The 20,255-nt window shown below is 44.7% G+C and overlaps 1 protein-coding gene across 1 annotated transcript; it reads right to left on the reverse strand.

Moving 5' to 3' along the window:
• Positions 1–6,284: 6,284 nt before the first annotated feature.
• Positions 6,285–18,624, reverse strand: SERPINA11 (serpin family A member 11). The gene is made up of 5 exons (XM_010384552.2): positions 18,507–18,624; positions 13,822–14,467; positions 12,012–12,285; positions 8,593–8,740; positions 6,285–6,630 (listed from the first exon to the last, which is right to left on the reverse strand). Exons 2-5 carry the CDS (start codon positions 14,462–14,464, stop codon positions 6,427–6,429), a joined length of 1,269 nt encoding a protein of 422 aa, XP_010382854.1. The 5' UTR covers positions 14,465–14,467; positions 18,507–18,624; the 3' UTR covers positions 6,285–6,426.
• Between the last annotated feature and the right edge of the window lie 1,631 nt (positions 18,625–20,255).

The following is a 20,255-nucleotide window of genomic DNA, read 5'->3' on the forward strand; positions in this document are numbered from 1 at the left end:
AAGGGTAACCTGCTTTGCAAAGTCTACTAATTTAAAGATTGATTTCATCTAAAAACACCCTTACAGAAACACCTAAAATAGTGTTTAACCAAAGATCTGGGCACTGAACGGTTCAGTCAGATGACACATGAAATTACTGTGACTTGGGGTTAGTACAGCCAGCACAGCACTACAGATTGGGGTTCTTTGCTCTATTAAGAAAGCATCTGGCTTCTGACTATGACAGAGAAGTTAGTGTCAGATTAACTCTTTCTTAAGAAAATTATAAAAGACAAATACAATATAAAATTTAGATGGCTGAAGGTACTGGAGCACAATGAGGAATGCTATAACTTAAAAATTGGGAGGAGATTCCAGAGAGAGGAGAACTGCACTGAGGTGAGGCTTACATTTGCTGCTGCTTTTTTCCTGTAGGACTTTTGCTGGTTTTAAGTCTGAGGCATAAAGGTGAACAGAAGACAGTCACTTAGAGCAGGAGTCCCCAATCCCCCAGGCCATGGACTGGTACCAGTCCGCATCCTGTGAGGAACTGGTCCACACAACAGGAGATGAGCTGCAGGCTAGCAAGCAAAGCTTCATCTGTATTTACAGCAGCTCCCCACTGCTCGCATTACTGCCTGAGCTCCACCTCCTGTTGCATCAGCAGTGGCATTAGATTCTGATAGAAGTGTGAACCCTATTGTGAAATGCACATGCAAGGGATCTAGGTTGTGCACTCCTTATGAGAATCTAATGCCTGATGATCTGTCACTGTCTCCCATCACCCCTGGATGGGACCGTCTAGTTACAGGAAAACAAGCTCAGGGCTCGCTCCCACTGGTACTACTACATTATGGTGAGTAGTTTAATTATTTCGTTATATATTACAATGTGATAAGAGCAATAAAGTACACAATTAATGTAATGTGCTTGAATCATCCTGAAACTATTCCCTGCAGCACTGATCTGTAGAAAGATTGTCTTTCATGAAACCAGTCCCTGGTGCGAAAAAGGTTGGGGGCTGCTGGCTTAGAGCCTTTGATAGTGGCAATGAGTTGGAGAAATAAAAATTGGAGTTCAGAGTCAACATTCAGAGTCAACAAGTAATTAGGATTCAAGGGATCAAGTTTCCAGATAAAAGATAATCATGATGAAGCAGATGCAATATCCTGCATGCAATTTCCCTTCAAGGTAATTTTCTGCGTCATAAGTGATGTATGCGTGAGATGAGATATCAAGTAATGATGCCAAAGCCACCTGCTAGAAGGGCAGAGATTTTAGCAGCCTCACAGAATGAAAGAGACAAAAATTGGTGTATAAACATGTTAACGGGGAGGAGCCCTCACAAATAGCCCAGGCTCTCAGCTGACATCTCCCAAAGATAACATTACAGGGGTAAACCCCAAGAGAAATAAACCAGACCCCCAAAGGACTGAAATCCATCCTTGGCTGAATCAAAGTAATCTTTTTATACTCGATCTGCCTGAGAAGAAAATCAAATCTCCTCTTGAGGAAGATAGTATTACCCAAAGCCACATAATTTTTGATGCACACTGTGCGGCATTTGGTGAAAATGACCAGGCATTCCAGGTAACAGAAAAACTGATTAAACACCAAGAGAACAGCATAGAATAGACTATAGAGATTCACAGGTAATCAGATATTGGAGTTATCAAACACAGGATTTAATAAGATGTAATAAGATGGAAGAAAATATAAAGGACTTCGTAGAGAACAAAAATGCATAAAAAGAGTAAAATAAAAACCCTAGCACTAAAAATTAAAATAATTGAAATTAAAAGTTTTATAGATTTATTTAAAAGCAGATCAAACATAACAGAAAAGACTACAAGTATAAGATAGGCATGTAGAAAACATCCAGATTACACACAGGAAGAAGAAAGAATAGAAAATGCAGAAAAGAGCGAAGGAGACATGGCACATCACGAAGACATCTGATATATGTTTGATTGTCCCAGAGAAAGAAGAGAAAATGGAATAGAAGCAATTTTTAAAGAGATAGTATCTATTTTTCAAAACAGACATCAAGTCGTATATTCAAGGTGTGTGAACCCTAACATTAATTAGGATTAATTAAGATTAAGATTAATTGGGATTCATACATGGAAAACTATACCTAGGAATGTCCTTTGAAAACAATTGAAAGACAAAAACAAAGAGAAAAATGTTAAAGCAGCCAAAAGGAAAAATGGATTACCTGCAAAGGATAATAACAGTAATTACAGATAACTTTTTAACTCAGACAATGAAAGCCAAAATGGGTGACATCTTTCTAACACTGAAAGAGAACATCTGGCTATCTAAAATTGTGTGCCCAGTGAAAATCTCCTTCGAGCATGAAGGCAGAACAAAGACGTTTTCAGATGAATCAGTTTGGGTTAGGAAAACATAGACACTCCAAATACTCTGTCAAATAAAAAGTTTTAATATAGGACTTGAGGCTTATATAAGTGTGGGAAGAGAAGGAATGAGGCAGCTGGAGAAACAGTCACCAGCCACTGTAGCCAGAATTGGTGGAGTGGGCAGGAAAACAAACATTGAAAGCAAAACTAAACAACATAAGCAAATAAAATACTTCTATAAAACAAAGCTGGAGGACTTGACATAATATCGAGACTTATAAAGCTAGATTAAATAAGACAGTGTGGTATTGACACAAGGAAAGACAAATCATTCAATAGAATTATAAATAGACAGTCTAGAAACAGACCCACCCATACATAGAAAACTTTAAAGATCTCAGCTCTGTTCATGGCTAGAATAAAGCGAATAGAAATTTTACAAATATTTTCATGGTCTCTGTGAAACTCATGGAACCTTGAGGTGGAATGACAGATACCAGTGTCCCCAGTGATATTTTCATTACTTGGCCCTGTGTGTTCATATAGGCTGGAACTGGCCAGGGCATTAGTCCCAACATTCCAAGCCAACTTACCTCCATTCCAGGGTCAAAATAAGTATACCGGGGACTCTATGGCCTTACAAGGATGGTTCAATTCCACCAGAGAGAGCATTGCAAGATCTCTGAAAATATAAATTTTAGATGGCTGTTGACTTATCTTGAAAATGGTCCGTTTTTCTAGGTGGTTAAAAGGTTGGTTTGGAGTGTAAATACATCTGAAATGTATGCTTATGGAGACTCTTACCTAATTCACAGATGACTGAAGGAGACATCTTAGGGGGGAAAAGGAGAAACAACCCAGGGAACAATCTCTAACAACGATGCTTTTCTAGAGAAAATCATGTGGCTCTCCTTCACGTGGGCCTCTGCAATTTCAGCCCTGATCCCTGGGCCAGCATTCTCCCACTTAATGCCATAGTGTCATAGCTAATGTTCCTGCAGCAAGAATGGTTCTATTTTCCAGATGTCACCTTTAGTGCCTAGATAAAGCCCCTGAGGCCTCTCCATCAACACTTTTGGGTTTCGATGTGCTGCCTTCATGGTTTCACTGGGAGGTAGTTATGTGGCCAGTGACCACTGGGGGGATTTTGACATTACCTGGCACTGAGCTCTGCTCTGTGGGAGGAAAGAGCACCCTTGACGGTTGGAGGAGTCAAAAGATGGGGCCAGAAGGAAACTTCATTGAGCACCTACTGTATATCAAGTGCTTAATGTTTCACATTTATGTCTTCATTTGATTTTTACAATTCTGTAAAGCAAGGTTTACACTTTCCATTTTGCAAAAGAACTTGAGGCACAGAGGGGTTGAGCAATGTGTCCAAGGTTGTCCAGCCAGCTGAAGGGTGTAAGATGTCACTGGAGTCCAGGGAGCCTGCCTCAACTGGCCTCCCAAAAAGAAGGGAAGGCAAGAGGCCAAAGAGAGAGAGTGCTGTCTACACAGCTTGGAGTAGAACGGGGTCTCTCTCACTAAGTTCTCTCCCAAAACTGTACTTTTATACCATATCCTTCACCAGGCTGCTTTCTTTCCTGCCTCTGAGTCTTTGTCATGGAATTCTGCCACGTGGCACAACTCCCCTCACAGCATTAAGGTAGAAAAGGTTTTACTATTTATCCTATGCTAGTGTCTGTACCAGAATACAGAAATAAACAACAAAGGGCACATCCCTGTCCTCAATCAGTGCTTCTTAAACCACCAACTTTCCATCCATGCTTCTGGGTCTTTCCCTAGAAAGTCTTCCCCAGATGCTCCTGCTCTTGTGACTTCTTCCCTCTCCTACTTCCTATGACCCTGGGAGTTAGATCCTTGCAGTGTGGCAGCCAACGAGGCATGGCTGAAGGGCTTTTAAGTTGTGCTCACAAGAAGAAGTGTGGGATAGAGATGAAACAAGTGGGTTACGGAGATGAACAGCCTGGGTTCAAATCCAGGCTCCAGATATGCTAGCACGTTGTGCTTCAGTTTCCCCACCCGTAAGATGAAGATGTAGCAGTGCCTCCCTCCTATGACTGTTGGAAATAGTAAGTTTATGGACATCTGTCAATTGCTTACATTGGTGTCTAACATTCAGTGAACACAAGACATGTCTCAATAGTGTGTTCCCTAGGCAGCACTGGGTGCAAAAGACAGAAGCCTTGAAGGGTTGGTCCAAACCTCCATGACAGTTAATGAATATCTTTAGACCACTGACTACTTTGGTCTCAATCGAGTGCCACTTTCTCAGAAGAGATGACAGGGAGGGATCTTTCAGTTGCAGTTTTCTTTAATCAAGAAGGATGATTGTGGAGACATTGCAGCTTTGGGCTTAAATCCAGCTTCGCCACTGAGCAATCCACTTTGTCACCGTCAGGGGCCAGCTGCCCCTTCATGTGCACCATAGAGACTTTCCCGGGCATATTTTTGACCAGTCCTTGCTGACCAGTCCTTGAACAGTCCTTGCTGTTGTCATACAGTACATATTTCACTTACTTGTTTTGTTTACTGTCGGGTTTCCTCTGCTAGAATGTAAGCCCCATGTAGGCAGGACCTATCATCTGTTTTGTTCACTGCTGCATTCCCAGTGCCTGGCATAGGAGGTGTTTAATAAATCTGCATTGAAGTAGTGGATGCATGTGTTCTGATCGCCCTGCATGCAGCATGGTCGGTGGTTGAGTGGACCGCATGTTGCCATCCTGGCTGGCCCTTACCCTGGCTTCACCCTACTCATTCTTATCTATGCCCAATTGACAGATGACTTCCCCATCACTACTTAGTTCATATCCACATCTGCCCACAGGCCTACAGCTACTCTCCACTGTCTACAAGACCACACTCACACTCACTCCACGGGGACCTAAAGCCTCCAGCCTTTTATCTCTGAATACCTCTCTAACACTGCCTTCCACCATGACCTTACCTGAACTTTCCTTGGCTGCAAAGCTGGTTTTCTCTCATTTTATTGGAACATACCTTTTCCTCTGTTTACCCATTGCTTTTGCCGATCACATCTCTCCTCTGCCCTCTCCCAGACTGTCCTACCCTTTTCTCTTTATTTAAAGCTTACCTGGTCTTCAGGATCTGAGCCTCACCTCCTCGGAGTAGGGTCAGGAGTTTCCACCACTGTAACACTTTTTTGGGATGGCTCCTTTCTAGACACTCACCACCTATATCCTACCCTCCGGTGTGTCTGGGCATGGAGTTCATTGTAGTGATGGGTATTATCATCCAAGTGGTACACACAAGCAGCTGGGCATATCTTTCTGCTTCCCCACTAGTTTCAAATGAATGTCTCTTGGAGGGGCACACATGGGGGCGTAGGACTTTGGATCTCTAATGGAGGCTCCATCGCAACTGAATATGGCCCCCAATTCACCCCGCTGACCCTGCCTGACGTCCGTCATCCCTCCCGGCCAAGTTTGCCTTCCTGCTTTCTTTGGTCTTTGTGTTGCCCTGGGCTCTGATGCTCTGTTCTTGCTGCTTGAACTCGACCTCCCTCCAGGCTGACCCATGATTACGCCGGCCCATCTGCACACCTGGTTTTCTACATGGGGTGTAGTTTGGAGCCCTGACACAGGTCCAACCTCCTCTTGAGGGGATCTAGCCCCTGATGTCTGGGCAATGACATTTTAGGACAACCTCTCTTGTCTGTGCAGCACATATTGGCCATTATGAAGGGAGACACTTGCTTACTCCTGCTGATCCCCTCTGTGTTTTCCACTATGACCCTCACCCAAAGGACGCTCAGCAAGTATCTACAATGGCGGCAGCAGTGGTGACATCTCCTGGGAGGCCGTAACACGAGGGTTGTTCTCATTTTCAACTTTCTAAGCACAGTTAACACCAGATTTGAGACAATTGTGAGTGAGTGGCTAGAAGCTGGCCCTCCCTTGTAAGCATTGCTCTTTAGTGTTCACAGAACGCAAGGTCAACTTTATTAGAATCTTGGCACACTGATGAATTGGTCCACATAGCAGCCCCAGGATGCAGGCTGGTGCTGGCCTATCTGTTTGGTCCAGGCCGAGGTAAGATAACCCCTGGCCTCTCACCACGGTTACCCTGCAACTGGGTTGACAACTTTTCCCAGGAAGAGTAAGCTCTGGGTGGTCACCTCCCAAAGGAGCAAGAGGAAAGGCCTGTTGAAGTGGGCATGTGGGCCTGACATGGTGTTCAGAGATGGGGGCTGGGAGAGGAGGCCTGAAGCAGCCCCGGCCTCGGTCCCCTTCTCACTCATGTCCACCATCGCCTTGTGTGACACCTAGAGGACAAGAGGGGATGAAGACAGCATCAGTTTGGGCGCCTTCAAGGAGAAGACACTGCGCATCCCAAGGGTTTACACCGACATCACCCATCACTCTTTAATGGGGAGACAAAAGGGCCTGAACTAGAGTGCTGCTAAGCAGGTACCAGGTTGCAAAACCCAAAAACAACTTTTAGGAGCATCTCTCCAGCCTCTGGGTATACCTGTGGCACAGGCCTTGTTGTCATTTTCTGCTACAAGCTCCACATAATCTCTCTAAGTCTCGGTTTCTCATCTATAAAATAGCTCAGTCAGCCTAAATCAATGATGTTCAGAAAGTGCTCAGCATGTCTGATGTGCCAAGCCTTCTGCCAGCCTCTGTGCCAGAAACTTCCCTTTTTTTAGCCTCATTTTCACACTACTTCCTAGGAAGAAAGGATTTTGAGGCTTTGAAAAAAGTGGATAAAACATTGGCCTTGATGATCCCTTTCAATTAACTAAAAAGCTATATTAAAAGATAGATCTAGCATTTAAGGTCAGTGTAAAAAAAAATCTTTTTTTTTTTCTTTAAAAAGCTAGGCCGGGTGCGGTGGCTCACGCCTGTAATCCCAGCACTTTGGGAGGCCAAAGTGGGTGGATCACCTGAGGTCAGGAGTTCGAGACAAGCCTGGCCAATATGGTGAAACCCCATCTCTACTAAAAATGCAAAAAACTAGCCAGGCATGGTTGTGGGCTGTAATCCCAGCTACTTGGGAGGCTGAGGCAGGAGAATCGCTTGAACCCGGGAGATGGAGGTTGCAGTGAGCTGAGATTGCACCACTGGACTCCAGCCTGGGCAACAAGAGTGAAACTCTTTCTCAGAAAAAGAAAAAAAAAAAAAAGCTAAACTACTTCTTTTCCGTTTTTGTTAACTCTCCAACGTACACACATACACATGCACACACATGCAAATATGCACGCACACATATAGACGCATGCACACGCATGCACACACACGTGTATGTGCACACAAGACTATGTCTCCATTGCCTTGGGTGCACATTCACCCCCTCAGCTGATCCTTCCCAAATAAAAGACAGAATAATTTCCTTATGAAGTTTCTAATGAAGACTCAAATGGTAATGGACAAGTCTATCCTAAAACGAAGTGGACAGCTGAAGCTCAGGGAAAGGCCTTTGTGTCTTCTCTTCCATGATGAATGCATTGTTATTTCCAAATATGAACTCTCTCTTCCCATTAGAGGGTTATCGGTCCTTGACAGTTCCACAAGACTAGCAGTGCCACCTGCAGGGGGAGACGATCGGGACTGTGGGACTTGCTTCAGCTGATGGCACATGAGTGGCCATGGCACAGGCTGTGTGTGGGACAAGTGTTTAGAGCCATGTACACATCTTCTTTTGCTTTCCTCCCCTGGTATGAAAATGGTTTGCCCCAAACAGGGGCTTCTTTAACCTACATCCTGGAAGGGAGATGCGTGCAGCAGCCCTGTGGCTGATGGTAGTGACCTGCTTCTGACAGGTAATATGACCAGGAAATAAGCATTTGTTGCAGTAAGGCACTGAGATTCTGGGATTGTTTTGTTGCTGCAGCAAAGCTGACTGATGCACCTCTAGTTCATACCTCACTACCCTCTAGAGCTACAACAAAGGCAGGTAGAGTTTCACTGCTGCCCTGGAAGGAGGTATGAGGAATCAAAATAAAACTATCAACACCCAGGGAAATTCTGGCTGCATGGTTGACCCCAAATGACCATCAATTCTATTTAGAACCCTGTATTCCTGTCCTGAAGAATAGAAGAAACCTAAGGAAGGGGAGATAGAGAAGGGGGAGCCCATGAAAAGAAGCCTTAAGGACTGTGGTATTAAATAGTTCACATAGGACAAAAAACAGAGAACTTGACATTTAAATGTTCCACATGCCAAAGGAGAAACCTCCTCCCTGCCCCCACCTGCCCACACACATCCATATTCACCACTTTACCCTGGAGATGGTTTTGTTGAGCTGCCCAGTGACTCCTGAGAAGTCAGCTTCTAAGTTGAGTATGTCGGTGAGACCAATTTGGGGAAGTATGTCTTCCAGGTTATATGTTCCAGAAATTGAAAACCTTGGCAAGTGCAAATCCAACAGACTGGAGAGAGAAACACACAGAGAAATGGTGCTGTCTTGTTATATGTGCCACTCTTGCTCTGTATGTTGGCAGCCTGAGCTGTGGGGGAGAGAGGCATTTCCCAGCATGAGAGGCAGCCAGTCTTCCCATGACACTGTTCACTACGGCGGACCATTCCACTACCCATACCAACAGCTCCCTTCTCTTTGTTCCTCCTGGAATATCTTGTGGCTGGATCTGAGAACACTCCAGGCACAGCTACATGTCTTTGTCATCTTCATCACATTTATAGAGGGCTTTCTAGGTGTCAGATATTGGCTGTGATTTTTCAAGTCTGAACTGATGGAATCCACATCATGACCACATGAGGTTAATACTGTCAACATCTTCCCACTTCCATATCTGATACATCAGCAAGTTCTGTTGGCTCAGCTTCTGAACTAGGTCCTAAATCCACCTCCTGGCATCCCCTAATACAAGCAGCCATTGTCTCTCACCCGTCTCCGCTTCAGGTTCCTCATGTTTGTTAAATGACACAGTGATGCCCCCTCCTTGGGGCTGTTGCGAGGATCTGATGGGAGATCATGTGTGTTGGGCATACGGCACAAATGAACTCTCGCTCCTGTGTTTGGGGCATCTTTACCATCTGATTGCGACATTTCCCTGGGTTAAGTTCGGAAATTTCTTTGGATCCACAGCAAATCTGCCCTTTCTCTCTGGTGCTATCGTTCTTTTTAATTATGATTTGACAGCTACCCAGGCACCTGAAAGCATGACTAGTTCATGATCAACTTGAATACTTCTGCCTCAGAAAATTGAATTCAGGTTAGAGAATCGTGGCTGGTTTGACTCCTGGGCAAGATGAGGGTCTGGATGCCTAGTTGAAGTAGGAGGACATCTAGGGCTACTTGACAAGTTTCCCATAGGCAGCACGTGGGTGGGAAGCAAGCTCCAGGCCAGTGGGCTGGGGGGTGGAGTAGAGTCTAGTGGGGCAAGGGTCTGACAGAGAGCCCAAAACACAGTGGGTGTTCAACAACTGTGAATGAATGCATACACGAATGGTGTGCCAGGAAGTGTAGTTTCCCTTGGCAAGCTAACCTGCCTCACGTCTGAATGGAGTGAAACATGGCAGAGTCTAAAATTCTTATATCTAAAAGCCCATACAAATGGCTACTACGATATTGTAACTCTCTGGCACAAGGAATATCTGAGATTTAGAGGAGTAATTTGGGTCAGTTTTGCTTTTAGAATGTCAAAGTGGGAAGAAGTCAAACCAAACCCTCCCTGAGGGAAAATCTACTGGTCTAGAAGAGTCTATGGCACTTCCTTCTGTGATGGGGGCAAGGAGAAGTCTCACCCCAAAGGAGCCAGGGACTATGGGGCTGAAATTAGCAACTGACTAGAGCCGTGGAGCTACATAGACAACAGGAATAATCCCTTAAATGCTGGCCTTTCCCCTTGGCCTGTGCCTTCTATTTGGCGCTTTAATCTCTGCCCAAACACAGAACACCTTCTCTATCCTTGGTACCTCAGTGTGAATGGGGTGCTGAGAGAAGCCACCTTTGGATATGTGGGTTGGCTGGTGCCTACAAGGTTGTGGTGGACTCAAGATCATCAAAAGGTGGCATCTATGTGCCCTCCCCTTGAATCTGGGTGGGCTCTGCACCACCCACCTATTGGCTCTGCCACCAATACAATGCGGCAGAAGTGCCACTATGCTGATTTTCGGGCCTAGGCCTTACCAGAGTGGTAGCTTTCATTTCCTGCCTTTGAAATATTCTGTCTTGAAGACCCTAGCTCCCATATACCAGTATTAGCTATGCTGAGTTACTGAACCTCAGCTAGCCTCATGGAGACACTACCTGCAGAGAGAGATGCCTCCCAGCCTTAGTCTCCTCCAGTCAGCCCAGCACAGGCACCAGACACATAAGTGAAGAGTTCAGTGGCTTCAGCTCCAGCTACCATCTACCTCAACACATGAAAACTGCTCAGCTGAGTCCAGTTAATCCATAGAACCAAGGAAGTGATTGTCTTAAGTCATTCACTTTTGGGGTGGCTTGTTATGCAGCAAGCAGTGAGTAGAACTCAGTACCAGATTTCATCTCTGAGTACCCCATAAAAGAAGATGCACCCCCAAGAAAGTACTAGCTGGTGAAAGGGATCTAGGGAAACTAGAAAAAGCTGAAGTTGTGATGAAACTACAAACCAAAAAGCGAGTGAGATGGGAAATAGTTTAGAGGTCACATAAAACAGGAACTTTAATGTTTACAATGTTCTTGATATTTAATTTTTAAAACATGTTTTAATTAAATTAGAAGCACCCTTTAACAATATAATGATAATAATATTTTTTTATTAGAGATAGGATCTAGCTTTGTTGCGCAGACTGGAGTGCAGTGGCACAATCATAGCTCACTGTAACCTCGAATTCCTGGGCTCAGGTGATCCTTTTTCCTTGACCTCCTGGGTAGTTGGGATTATAGGCATGCACCAACATGCCCAGCTATATATATATATCAACATATCTTCCCACTTCCATATCTGATACATCAGCAAGTTCTGTTGGCTAAGCTTCTGAACTAGGTCCTAACTCTACCTTCTGGCATCCCCTAATACAAGCAGCCATCATCTCTCACCCATTTCCGCTTCAGGTTCCTCATGTTTGTTAAATGGCATAGTGATGCCATTTATACATAAATATATAAATATATATATATATATATATTTCATTTTGTATCGTGGCAGAGTCTTGCTATGTTGCCCAAGCTAGTCTCAAACTCCTGGCCTCAAGTAATCCTCCCACCTTGGCCTCCCAAAGCACTGGGATTATAGGTCTGAGCTGCTGCACCCAGCCATGATTATTTTTCACTGTCTTTGATCTGATTTTTTGGCTGCACTTAACCACCTTCTGGTAGTGAATTGTTAAGGGGGGGTGCGGTGGTGAGAGGAAAGCAAGAGGAAAGGAGATGGGGACTAGACAGACACCAGGAAAGTATAACAACAGTCAATTCCTGGTAAACACTTCTTATGCTCCACATACCAATCTGAGTTCTATGTTCTCTGTGGGTAGAAACTCAATGAATCCACTGAGCAACCCAATGAGGCAGGTATCATGTCCTTAGTTTTACACTAAAGGCCCAAAAAAGGTGAGAAAATTGTCAAGATCACACAGTTAGTAAAGGACAAGATGGTGAGCCTAATCGAGACATTGGGCTTTTGCAGCTGGAGTTGATCAAGACCTACTGGGGTTCTTGAGCAAGGTCAGCTAGCATCCTTCTGCTGTGACACTTACCTGGGCAGGAGCAATTGGCCCCATTTTCTCAGGGTCTCTGGCTGCAGAGAGGCCTCCACCTGCTTCATTTTTCCCGGGTCAGGGAGGACCAGAAGCGCCAGGGCATTTCCTCTGTATTCTATCTGGAGGACGGTGCAAGCCAACTCCTGGTCATAGAGGAATCTGTGCATTTCCTTTTGGTGCATCATGGGGACCCGGAGAGAGGTCCTGTCATCCACAAGGAAACTTTCCTGCTTCTGGGTCTGGTAGCGACTGAAAGGGTGCTTCCACTTGGCTTAGGACACAAAACCCGTAAGGCCATGAGAACGCTTTTCAAGAGAGCACCTCTGGGTATATACACACACAAAACCACACTTCCTCTTGGCTATGCAAGTATATGGCAAAAAAGTAGAAAGGATACAGAGCCAGGAGACCAGAATTTAGGCCTGAGTCAGGCCTCTAGGACAAGTCACCAGTGCTTGAGCCCTAACAGCCTATGATTTTGTTCCATTTCAGAGGAACTTAGCTTCTAAGAAGCTGAAAGGTATTTTTCCATCTACGAAGCACCTTCCATGTGCTAGACATTATCTCTTTAAATTATCATAAAAATTAATAAGAAATAAGTATTATTATTCCCATATCAGGGATGATCAAACTGAGTCTTTGTGTATGTATTTAAACATACTGATTTGCAGAGCTGGGAGGACTGACTGTGCAGCTCAGGTTGCTTTTGCACACACTGAATTAATCCCTCTCAACCAAACTGCCTCTGGACAGCAACCTTCTACAGAGATGCTCGAGAACTCCTTCCTTCACCCACCCACCCCAACTCCCTAATCTTCAAACTGAAAAAGGAAAAAGAATTCAATTAATAAAACGTCTTGCATTAGGCAAAAGCCCATTAAGATGTAGTTAGAAATGCAGAATTTTGGGGTCATGGTTACATTCACATGTGTAGTATATTCTCTCTTACTTCTTATAAATCTGTCCCCACGAACACCGCTTGCAAGCACTGGTCTAGATAACAGGAGAACTGGATCATCCTGTCCTACATACCCACACCCAATGAATGACCAAGTATTGCTGATTCAGCCTCCAAAACCACAACATTATTCAAACCCACCATTCTACTTACTTTGGACCACTTTGAAAACCTCCCAACTTGTCTCTCCTTTCTCACCCTTTCTCCCTTCCAAACCACCTTCCAAATTGTAGCCAGTCTGGTCTTCCTAAAAATATGTAATCCTATCACTTCACACTTAAAACTCTTTGACAATTCTAAGGTTCGCTGAATAAAGTTGGGAGCCCTCAACGTGGCTCTGTTTCCCTCTACATTGCAACTCTTGGCTTCTTGCTATTATTCTGCTGTTGTGTTTGATGTTCTATCCCAATTAAATTTTGTTTCAGTTCTTTGAAAATGCAATGATATCTCTTTTCCCTGGACCTTTAGATATGCTGGGTTTTTGCAACCTGAACCCTCTTTGCCCCACCTCTCCCAAGCTTTTTCACCTGAGTGGATAAAACTCACTGTCATGTCTTAGCTTGGGTGGCTGTTTTTCCAGGAAGCTTCTCAAGTCTGGATGGGTGTCTCTTTTGGAAACTCTGTGGGACCCAATGCCTACGCAAGGAGAACATCACCATCCCACTGAGTTATTTCGCGTCTGTACTTATTTCCAACCCACATGGACTGTGGCCAGGCAAGGGTGGGAAAGCTCTATCTTATTCATAGATTTCCCCAAGTGGTTAGCAAAGAACCTGTTAGCTGGCTCTCTGCTGTAAGAGCATTTACTTGCAGAGGCAGTGGCAATAACTCTGTCTGAGCAAGCCTCACCTTTGAAGAAGATGTAATTGGCAAGAACCATGAGCGTGTCCTGGCTGAACTCTGGGAGGCAGTCCACGACTTGCCCATATGTTTGCCTTCTCACATAGTCATTAATCTGCCTCCCAGTTGTAACAGAATCTGTGAAGTTGGCAGAAAAGGCAAAAGCTCCATAAAGCTCCTTGATGCTGTCCAAATAGTGCTGCCGAGGCTTTAGTCGCTTGTCTAGGAACAGGGAGTTTCCTACTTTTAGTTCGAGTTTGGGGCTGGGCAGGGCAAGGGTGTGGAGGAGGCTCCGGAAACCCTGGTGGATGTTGGCTTCTGGGGTTTCTGTGAGGTTGAATCCTAGGCCTTCCAGGATCAGAGCTGAGGTGTCAGCTTGGGCCCCAAGAGAGAGCAGGGCCAGGGTGGTAGAGATGCTCACTGGCGAGAAGAAGATGTTTCCAGGGGCGTCTGCTGCCAGCTCTTTGTACAAACGCAAAGCAAATTTGGTAATGGTGGGTGTGATTCTGCGGTAGGCGGGGGCTGGCTCTGAGAGCTGATGCCCAGGGGGTTGAGGCCCCTGCAGACTTTTATCTCCATGGGCAGGAAGGGATTGACAGTGGACAGAGGCCAGGATGCCTGTTCCCAGTAGCCAAAGCCAAGCTGGCCCCATTCTCTGAAAACAAGAGGGTGAACATATCACTTTTCTCCATAAATAATGTCACAATTCTCTATTGCTCATATCACAAATCCCACCTTCACAATGTGCCCATAGGGCTGCCATGAGGGGCACTAAAGAAGACAAGGCGGTGGACAATTAGGATTCTGGACACTTTCTTCTAAGGCTTCAGTGAAGGTAGCAACCCTTTATCTGCTTTACATATGGGTTTCTAAGATTTTGTTGAGTAAAAGTCTCTGGGCTATAAAACAACAATAACAACAACAACGGCAACTCCTGGCCAGGCATGGTGGCTCACACCTGTAATCTCAGCAGTTTGGGAGGCTGAGGTGGGAGGATCGCTTGAGCCCAGGAGTTTGAGACCAGGCAGGGCAACATATGGAGACTCCCCTCTACAAAAAGTTTTTAAAAATTAGCTGGGTGTGGTGGAATGTGCCTGCAGTCCCAGTTACTCTGGAAGCTGAGGTGGGAGAATCACTTGGGCCCTAGAGGGTGGAGGCTGCAGTGAGCTGTGATTGCACCACTGCACTCCAGCCTGGATAACAGAGTGAGAATCTGTTTTAAAAACAACCACCACCACCACAGCAAAACAACTTCCATAGTCTAGCCTCCCTCCCTATTTTCTTTCCTTCCTTCCTTCCTTCCTTCTTCCTTCTCCTTCCTTCCCTTCCTTCTTCTTCGCTCCTTCCTTTCTGTCCCTTCCTTCCTTCTTTCCTTCCTTCTGTTCCTTTTCCTTCCTTCTTCATTCCTTCCTTCCCTTCCTGTCCTTCCTTCCTTCCTTCCTTATGTATCCTTCATTCTCCCCTCCTTATGTCTTTCCTTCCTTCACTTCCTTCATTCCTTCTTCCTTCACCTACTTCTTCCTTCCTTCATTTCCTTCATTCCTGCCTTCTTCCTTCCTTCCTTCCTTCCTTCTTACCTTCCTTTTTCTTTCTTCTTTCCAGTCATTCTTTCAATCATTCATTAACTTTCAAGCATCTACCTGGTCCAAGAAGTGCACTAGGTCCTCATTATTTAGTGGGGGAAAGAAGTAAACAAAATTTCAGATTTCCTAGAGTTTAGGGTTTAATTGACACTAGCTTAGGTGACACTCAATAGCTAAATAAGCAAATATATATGTGATGACAAATTGAGAAGAACATGCTTGGAGCAAATGTCCTGGCCACGCTGCCAGTGATGTTAGGCCTCCCTCACATCCAGCATGGCTATTGACTATGATCCTGCCCATTGGAAAGGAAAGGATGATGTGCAAACTTCGGTCAGGCCTCAAGAGAAGGAAGAGTGCCCTCCCCCTTTCCAGTCGTTCATTAGCTGGAGTGGGGATGTGAGGATCGACCATCTGGACGTGTGGATGAGGACAGCCCAGGAGTGGGTAGCAAAGTAGCAGGATTGATGGAGCCTAGAGGAGTGACGAGAGACAGGAACTCTGTCTCCATGTCTCCGTCCAGCCTCTAATATCTGGGATGCCTCTTGTCACATGCAAAGGCTGAAACCTCTAATTTTTTTATTGCTGCAGGGCTGTGGGGATGATATCTGTTATGGGCTGAATTGTATCTGCCCAAAATTCATATGCTGAAGTCTAGACACCTAGTATCTCCAGATATGATCTTGTTTGGAAATAGGGTCATTGGAGATGTAATCGGTTAAGATGAGGTCATTAGAACAGGCTCCTAATCCAATAGGACTGATGTCCTTACAAGAAGGAGAAATTTGGACACAGACAGCACACAGGGAGAATGCCGTGTGAAGATGAAGGCAGAGATCAGGGTGATGCTTCTACAAGCCAAGGAACGTGAAAGATGGCCAGCAAACTAGGAGAGAGGCAAAGCTAGGAAAGGGGCCTGGAGCAGATTCTCCCTCACAGCCTCAGAAGGTACCAACCCTGCCAACCCCTTGATCTTGGACCTCCAGAACTGTGAGCCAAAAATATCTGTTGTTTAAGGTGCCCGGCATGTAGTATTTATTAAGATAGCCGTTGCAAACTAATGTGAAATCTCTTGTGCTTTAAGTTATAGAATGTGCCAGAAGAGCCTTTAGTCCAATTCCAGGGGATCAAAGTGGTACAGGAGCAGGAAGACCCCTTGTTTTAGGGCCGGCAATGCAGCCTGAGATGGAGGGGAAACTGCAGTACAAACAGTGTTGTCTCTACTCACCCTGCCCAATGTTCCATGCTCTCCTTTCCCTTTCAGTCCCATCCCCCCACCCACCCTACACACACCCTCAGGTTCTTGCAGAAGACTCATGACCACATTGCTACTGGGACGCTCCCAAACCTTGATGTCCTCAGTAAGGAAGGCAGCCTTCTCTTCTCCCTTCAAATCCAACTCTTCCACTGCTCCATTCATTGCACAGCAGCTGTGCACTGCTGACCACCTCTATCACTCCTCATTAATTTGTCCTGATAACATTTGTGTCTTAACTGGCGCTTTCATATTTTTTTTTCCCAAACCAATGACTTCTGGATCAATTGCAAATGCTGTGGCAGTGCACGAGAGGTTATCTTTTTGCAAATGGTTTGTAGCCCCTGGTGCCCTGAATAGTCTGCCAAACCACAAAGGCCAGCTGTCAGGAGGGACAAATGTTGTCTCATTATCCGCTATGTTGAAATGCATTTGCTGGTCAAAGTCCTGTGGGCACGTCCCCAAGGCTACGTCCTCCCTTTCTGCAGCACAGTGTGGGTTCACTTAATGACAGCTCCCATACACTTCAGATTTTCTTTTGATTGAAAATTTGGAAGATGCAAATCAATTTAAAAATTGTTGTACCCCTGGGTAAAATAAAGCGACTGTGATGAAACTATTTCTGGTTTATTATTTTTATCCCATTGAACTCAGCACCATTTTCTACCCCACTGTACCCCAAGGACCCCCTGACTTGCAAAGGACCTATTTCCCAAAGAGGATTGAATTGTAAATGAAGGGGCCTTGGAATCAAGGCTGTGCAGTAACTCACTGCCTGATAGTGTGCAAAAGCAGCTCCCTGAAACTCAGTGTCTCCCTTTGCAAAATACAAATGGTATTGCCACCTCCTGGGTGTGGGGCCATTTCGGGATTATATGACAGTCAATGTACAAAGCTCTAGGCATGGCGAAAGTACTCAATAGCAGTTTTTTTCCCTTTCTATCAAGCCTGGGGGTAATGAGGCCCAGTTCATGTCTTAATTCCTCTTCCAGAAAGATACCAGAGGAAAATTAAGAACTATATTCAAAAAGTATAGTATTCTCACTTATTAAGGATTTATGAAGTGATAGAATATTATATGCATTGTAACACTGGCTCCTGACAAAGGCATGGGGAGGGGTGTGTGTAAAGAAGGTAGGGGTGACATTTTGGATCGGCTTAATGCCTGGTGGAGGAGTGCTGCTGGAGTTTAGTTGGGGAACAGCCGGGCTCCTGAAAGCTCTTGAAACAGTCAGAAGAGTCACATTCAATGAAGAGTGGTCCTGCCCAGGTGCTGGTAGTGCCCTTGTTGAGAAACACTTGTTCCGTCTTATTTAATTTAATCCTTATGAGAACCTCAAAGCACAGGGATTATCAGCTCTACTGTACACAGGGGGCAACAGATGCAGTGTTAGGACAAGCCACCTGGTGAGAGCAGGAGCAAGGCGCAGACTCCAGACCAGAGCTCCTAAGCACCCTTTTCAGAGGAGAGCTTCTAGTGAATTTGCTACAGCATCATTGTCATTGTGCTTTGGGTTGTATTGTTTCATTTTCTTGCCTAACTGCCAGGAATATTTGGGGTTCTCTCAAAATTCTTGAGGGCCAAGTTTTCCATAAAAGGCGATTGAAAACCTGAAGTCCCTCCTTTAAGACTCAGAGGGAGTACATGGTTGCATTTCTTCTTCAGGGACTTACTTCTCCTATCCTTACCACCAAAGCCAGGAACACACACACACACACACACACACACACACACACACACACACACACACAGAGAGAGAGAGAGAGAGAGAGAGAGAGAGAGAGAGAGAGAGAGAGAAAGGGAGTGAGGCAGTTGCTGCCCCTGCCCTCATTTTGGGCACAGGCAAAGTACTCACAGAACGAAGGCACTGAGTGGGGGCCCGGGTCTTCAGCACTGCATCACCTCTACCCACAGGAAAATGGTGTTTGAAGATCGCAGCGACCTGGTCAATATTTGTCAGGTCAGTTCTGGGAAGTGGTATGAAGATAATGCACAGCAAACAGGAAGGGCTCTTTTTTTCCAAAGTGTCTGCCCTGACTGCCTGTCCCACAAACAAATGGTGGATTGTGACTTAAGCCCAGGCTCAATTTGAGAATATTCTGATGCCAGCAGCAGGTGGTGGTGTAGTTGCGGCTGGTGCCTGTGTCTGTGGTTGTGTGATCCAGGCTCTATTCTTTTTTTCCTAACTTTTTTATTTCCATAGGTTTTGGGGAAACAGGTGGTATTTGGTTACATGAGTAAGTTCTTTAGTGGTGATTTGTGAGATTTTGACGCACCCATCACCCAAGCAATACACACTGAACCCAATACGTAGTCTTTTATCCCTTACCCCCTTCCCACCCTTTTTCCTGAGTCCCTGAAGTCCATTGTGTCATTCTCATGTCTTCCAATCCTCGTAGCTTAGCTCCACTTATGAGTGAGAACATATGATGCTTGGTTTTCCATTCCTGAGTTACTTCACTTAGAATAATAGTCTCAAGTTCCACCCAGGCTGCTGTGAATGCAATTAATTCATTCCTTTTTATGGCTGAGTAGTATTCCATTGTATATATATACATCACAGTTTTTTTATCCACTCATTGATTGATAGGTATTTGGGTTGGTTCCACAATCTTGCAATTGCAGATTGTGCTGCTATAAACGTGTGTGCAAGTATCTTTTTCGTAAAATGACTTCTTTTCCTCTGGGTAGATACCTAGTACTGGGATCGCTGGATGAAATGGTAGTTCTACTTTTAGTTATTTAAGGAATCTCCACACTGTTTTCCATAGGGGTTGTTCCAGTTTACATTCCCACCAGCAGTGCAGAAATGTTCCCTTTTCACCACATCCACGCCAACGTCTATTATTTTTTGATTATGGTCCTTCTTGCAGGAGTAAGGTGATATCACCTGCTGGTTTCGATTTGCATTTCCCTGATCATTAGCGATGCTGAACGCTTTTTCATATGTTTCTTGGCCTTTTGTATATCTTCTTTTGAGAATTGTCTATTCATATCCTTAGCCCACTTTTGATGGGATCGTTTGATTTTTCTTGCTAATTTGTTGGAATTCTTTGTAGATTCTGGATATTAGTCTTTTGTTAGATGTATAGATTGTGAAGATTTTCTCCCACTATGTGAGTTATCTGATTACTCTGCTGACTGTTCCCATTGCTGTAACAAAGCTCTTTAGTTTAATTAAGTCCCACCTGTTTAGCTTTGTTTTTATTCCATTTGCTTTTGGGTTCTTGGTCATGAAATCCTTGTCTAAGCCAATGTCTAGATGGGATTTTCCAATGTTATCTTCTAGAATTTTTATAGTTTCAGGTCTTAAAGTCCTCGATCCATCTTGAGTTGGTTTTTGTATAAGGTGAGAGATGAGAATCCAGTTTCATTCTCCTATATGTGGTTTGCCAATTATCTCAGCACCATTTGTTGAATGGGGTGTCTTTTCCTCACTTTATGTTTTTGTTTGCTTTGTCTACAATCACTTGGCTGTAAATATTTGGGTTTATTTCTGGGTTCTCTATTCTGTTCCACTGGTCTATGTGTCTATTTTATACTAGTACCATGCTGTTTTGGTGACTATGGCCTTACAGTATAGTGTGAAGTTAGGTAATGTGAA

The sequence above is a fragment of the Rhinopithecus roxellana genome, chromosome 5 (genome assembly GCF_007565055.1).
Source record: "Rhinopithecus roxellana isolate Shanxi Qingling chromosome 5, ASM756505v1, whole genome shotgun sequence".
In the NCBI taxonomy this organism is placed as follows: Eukaryota; Metazoa; Chordata; class Mammalia; order Primates; family Cercopithecidae; genus Rhinopithecus; species Rhinopithecus roxellana.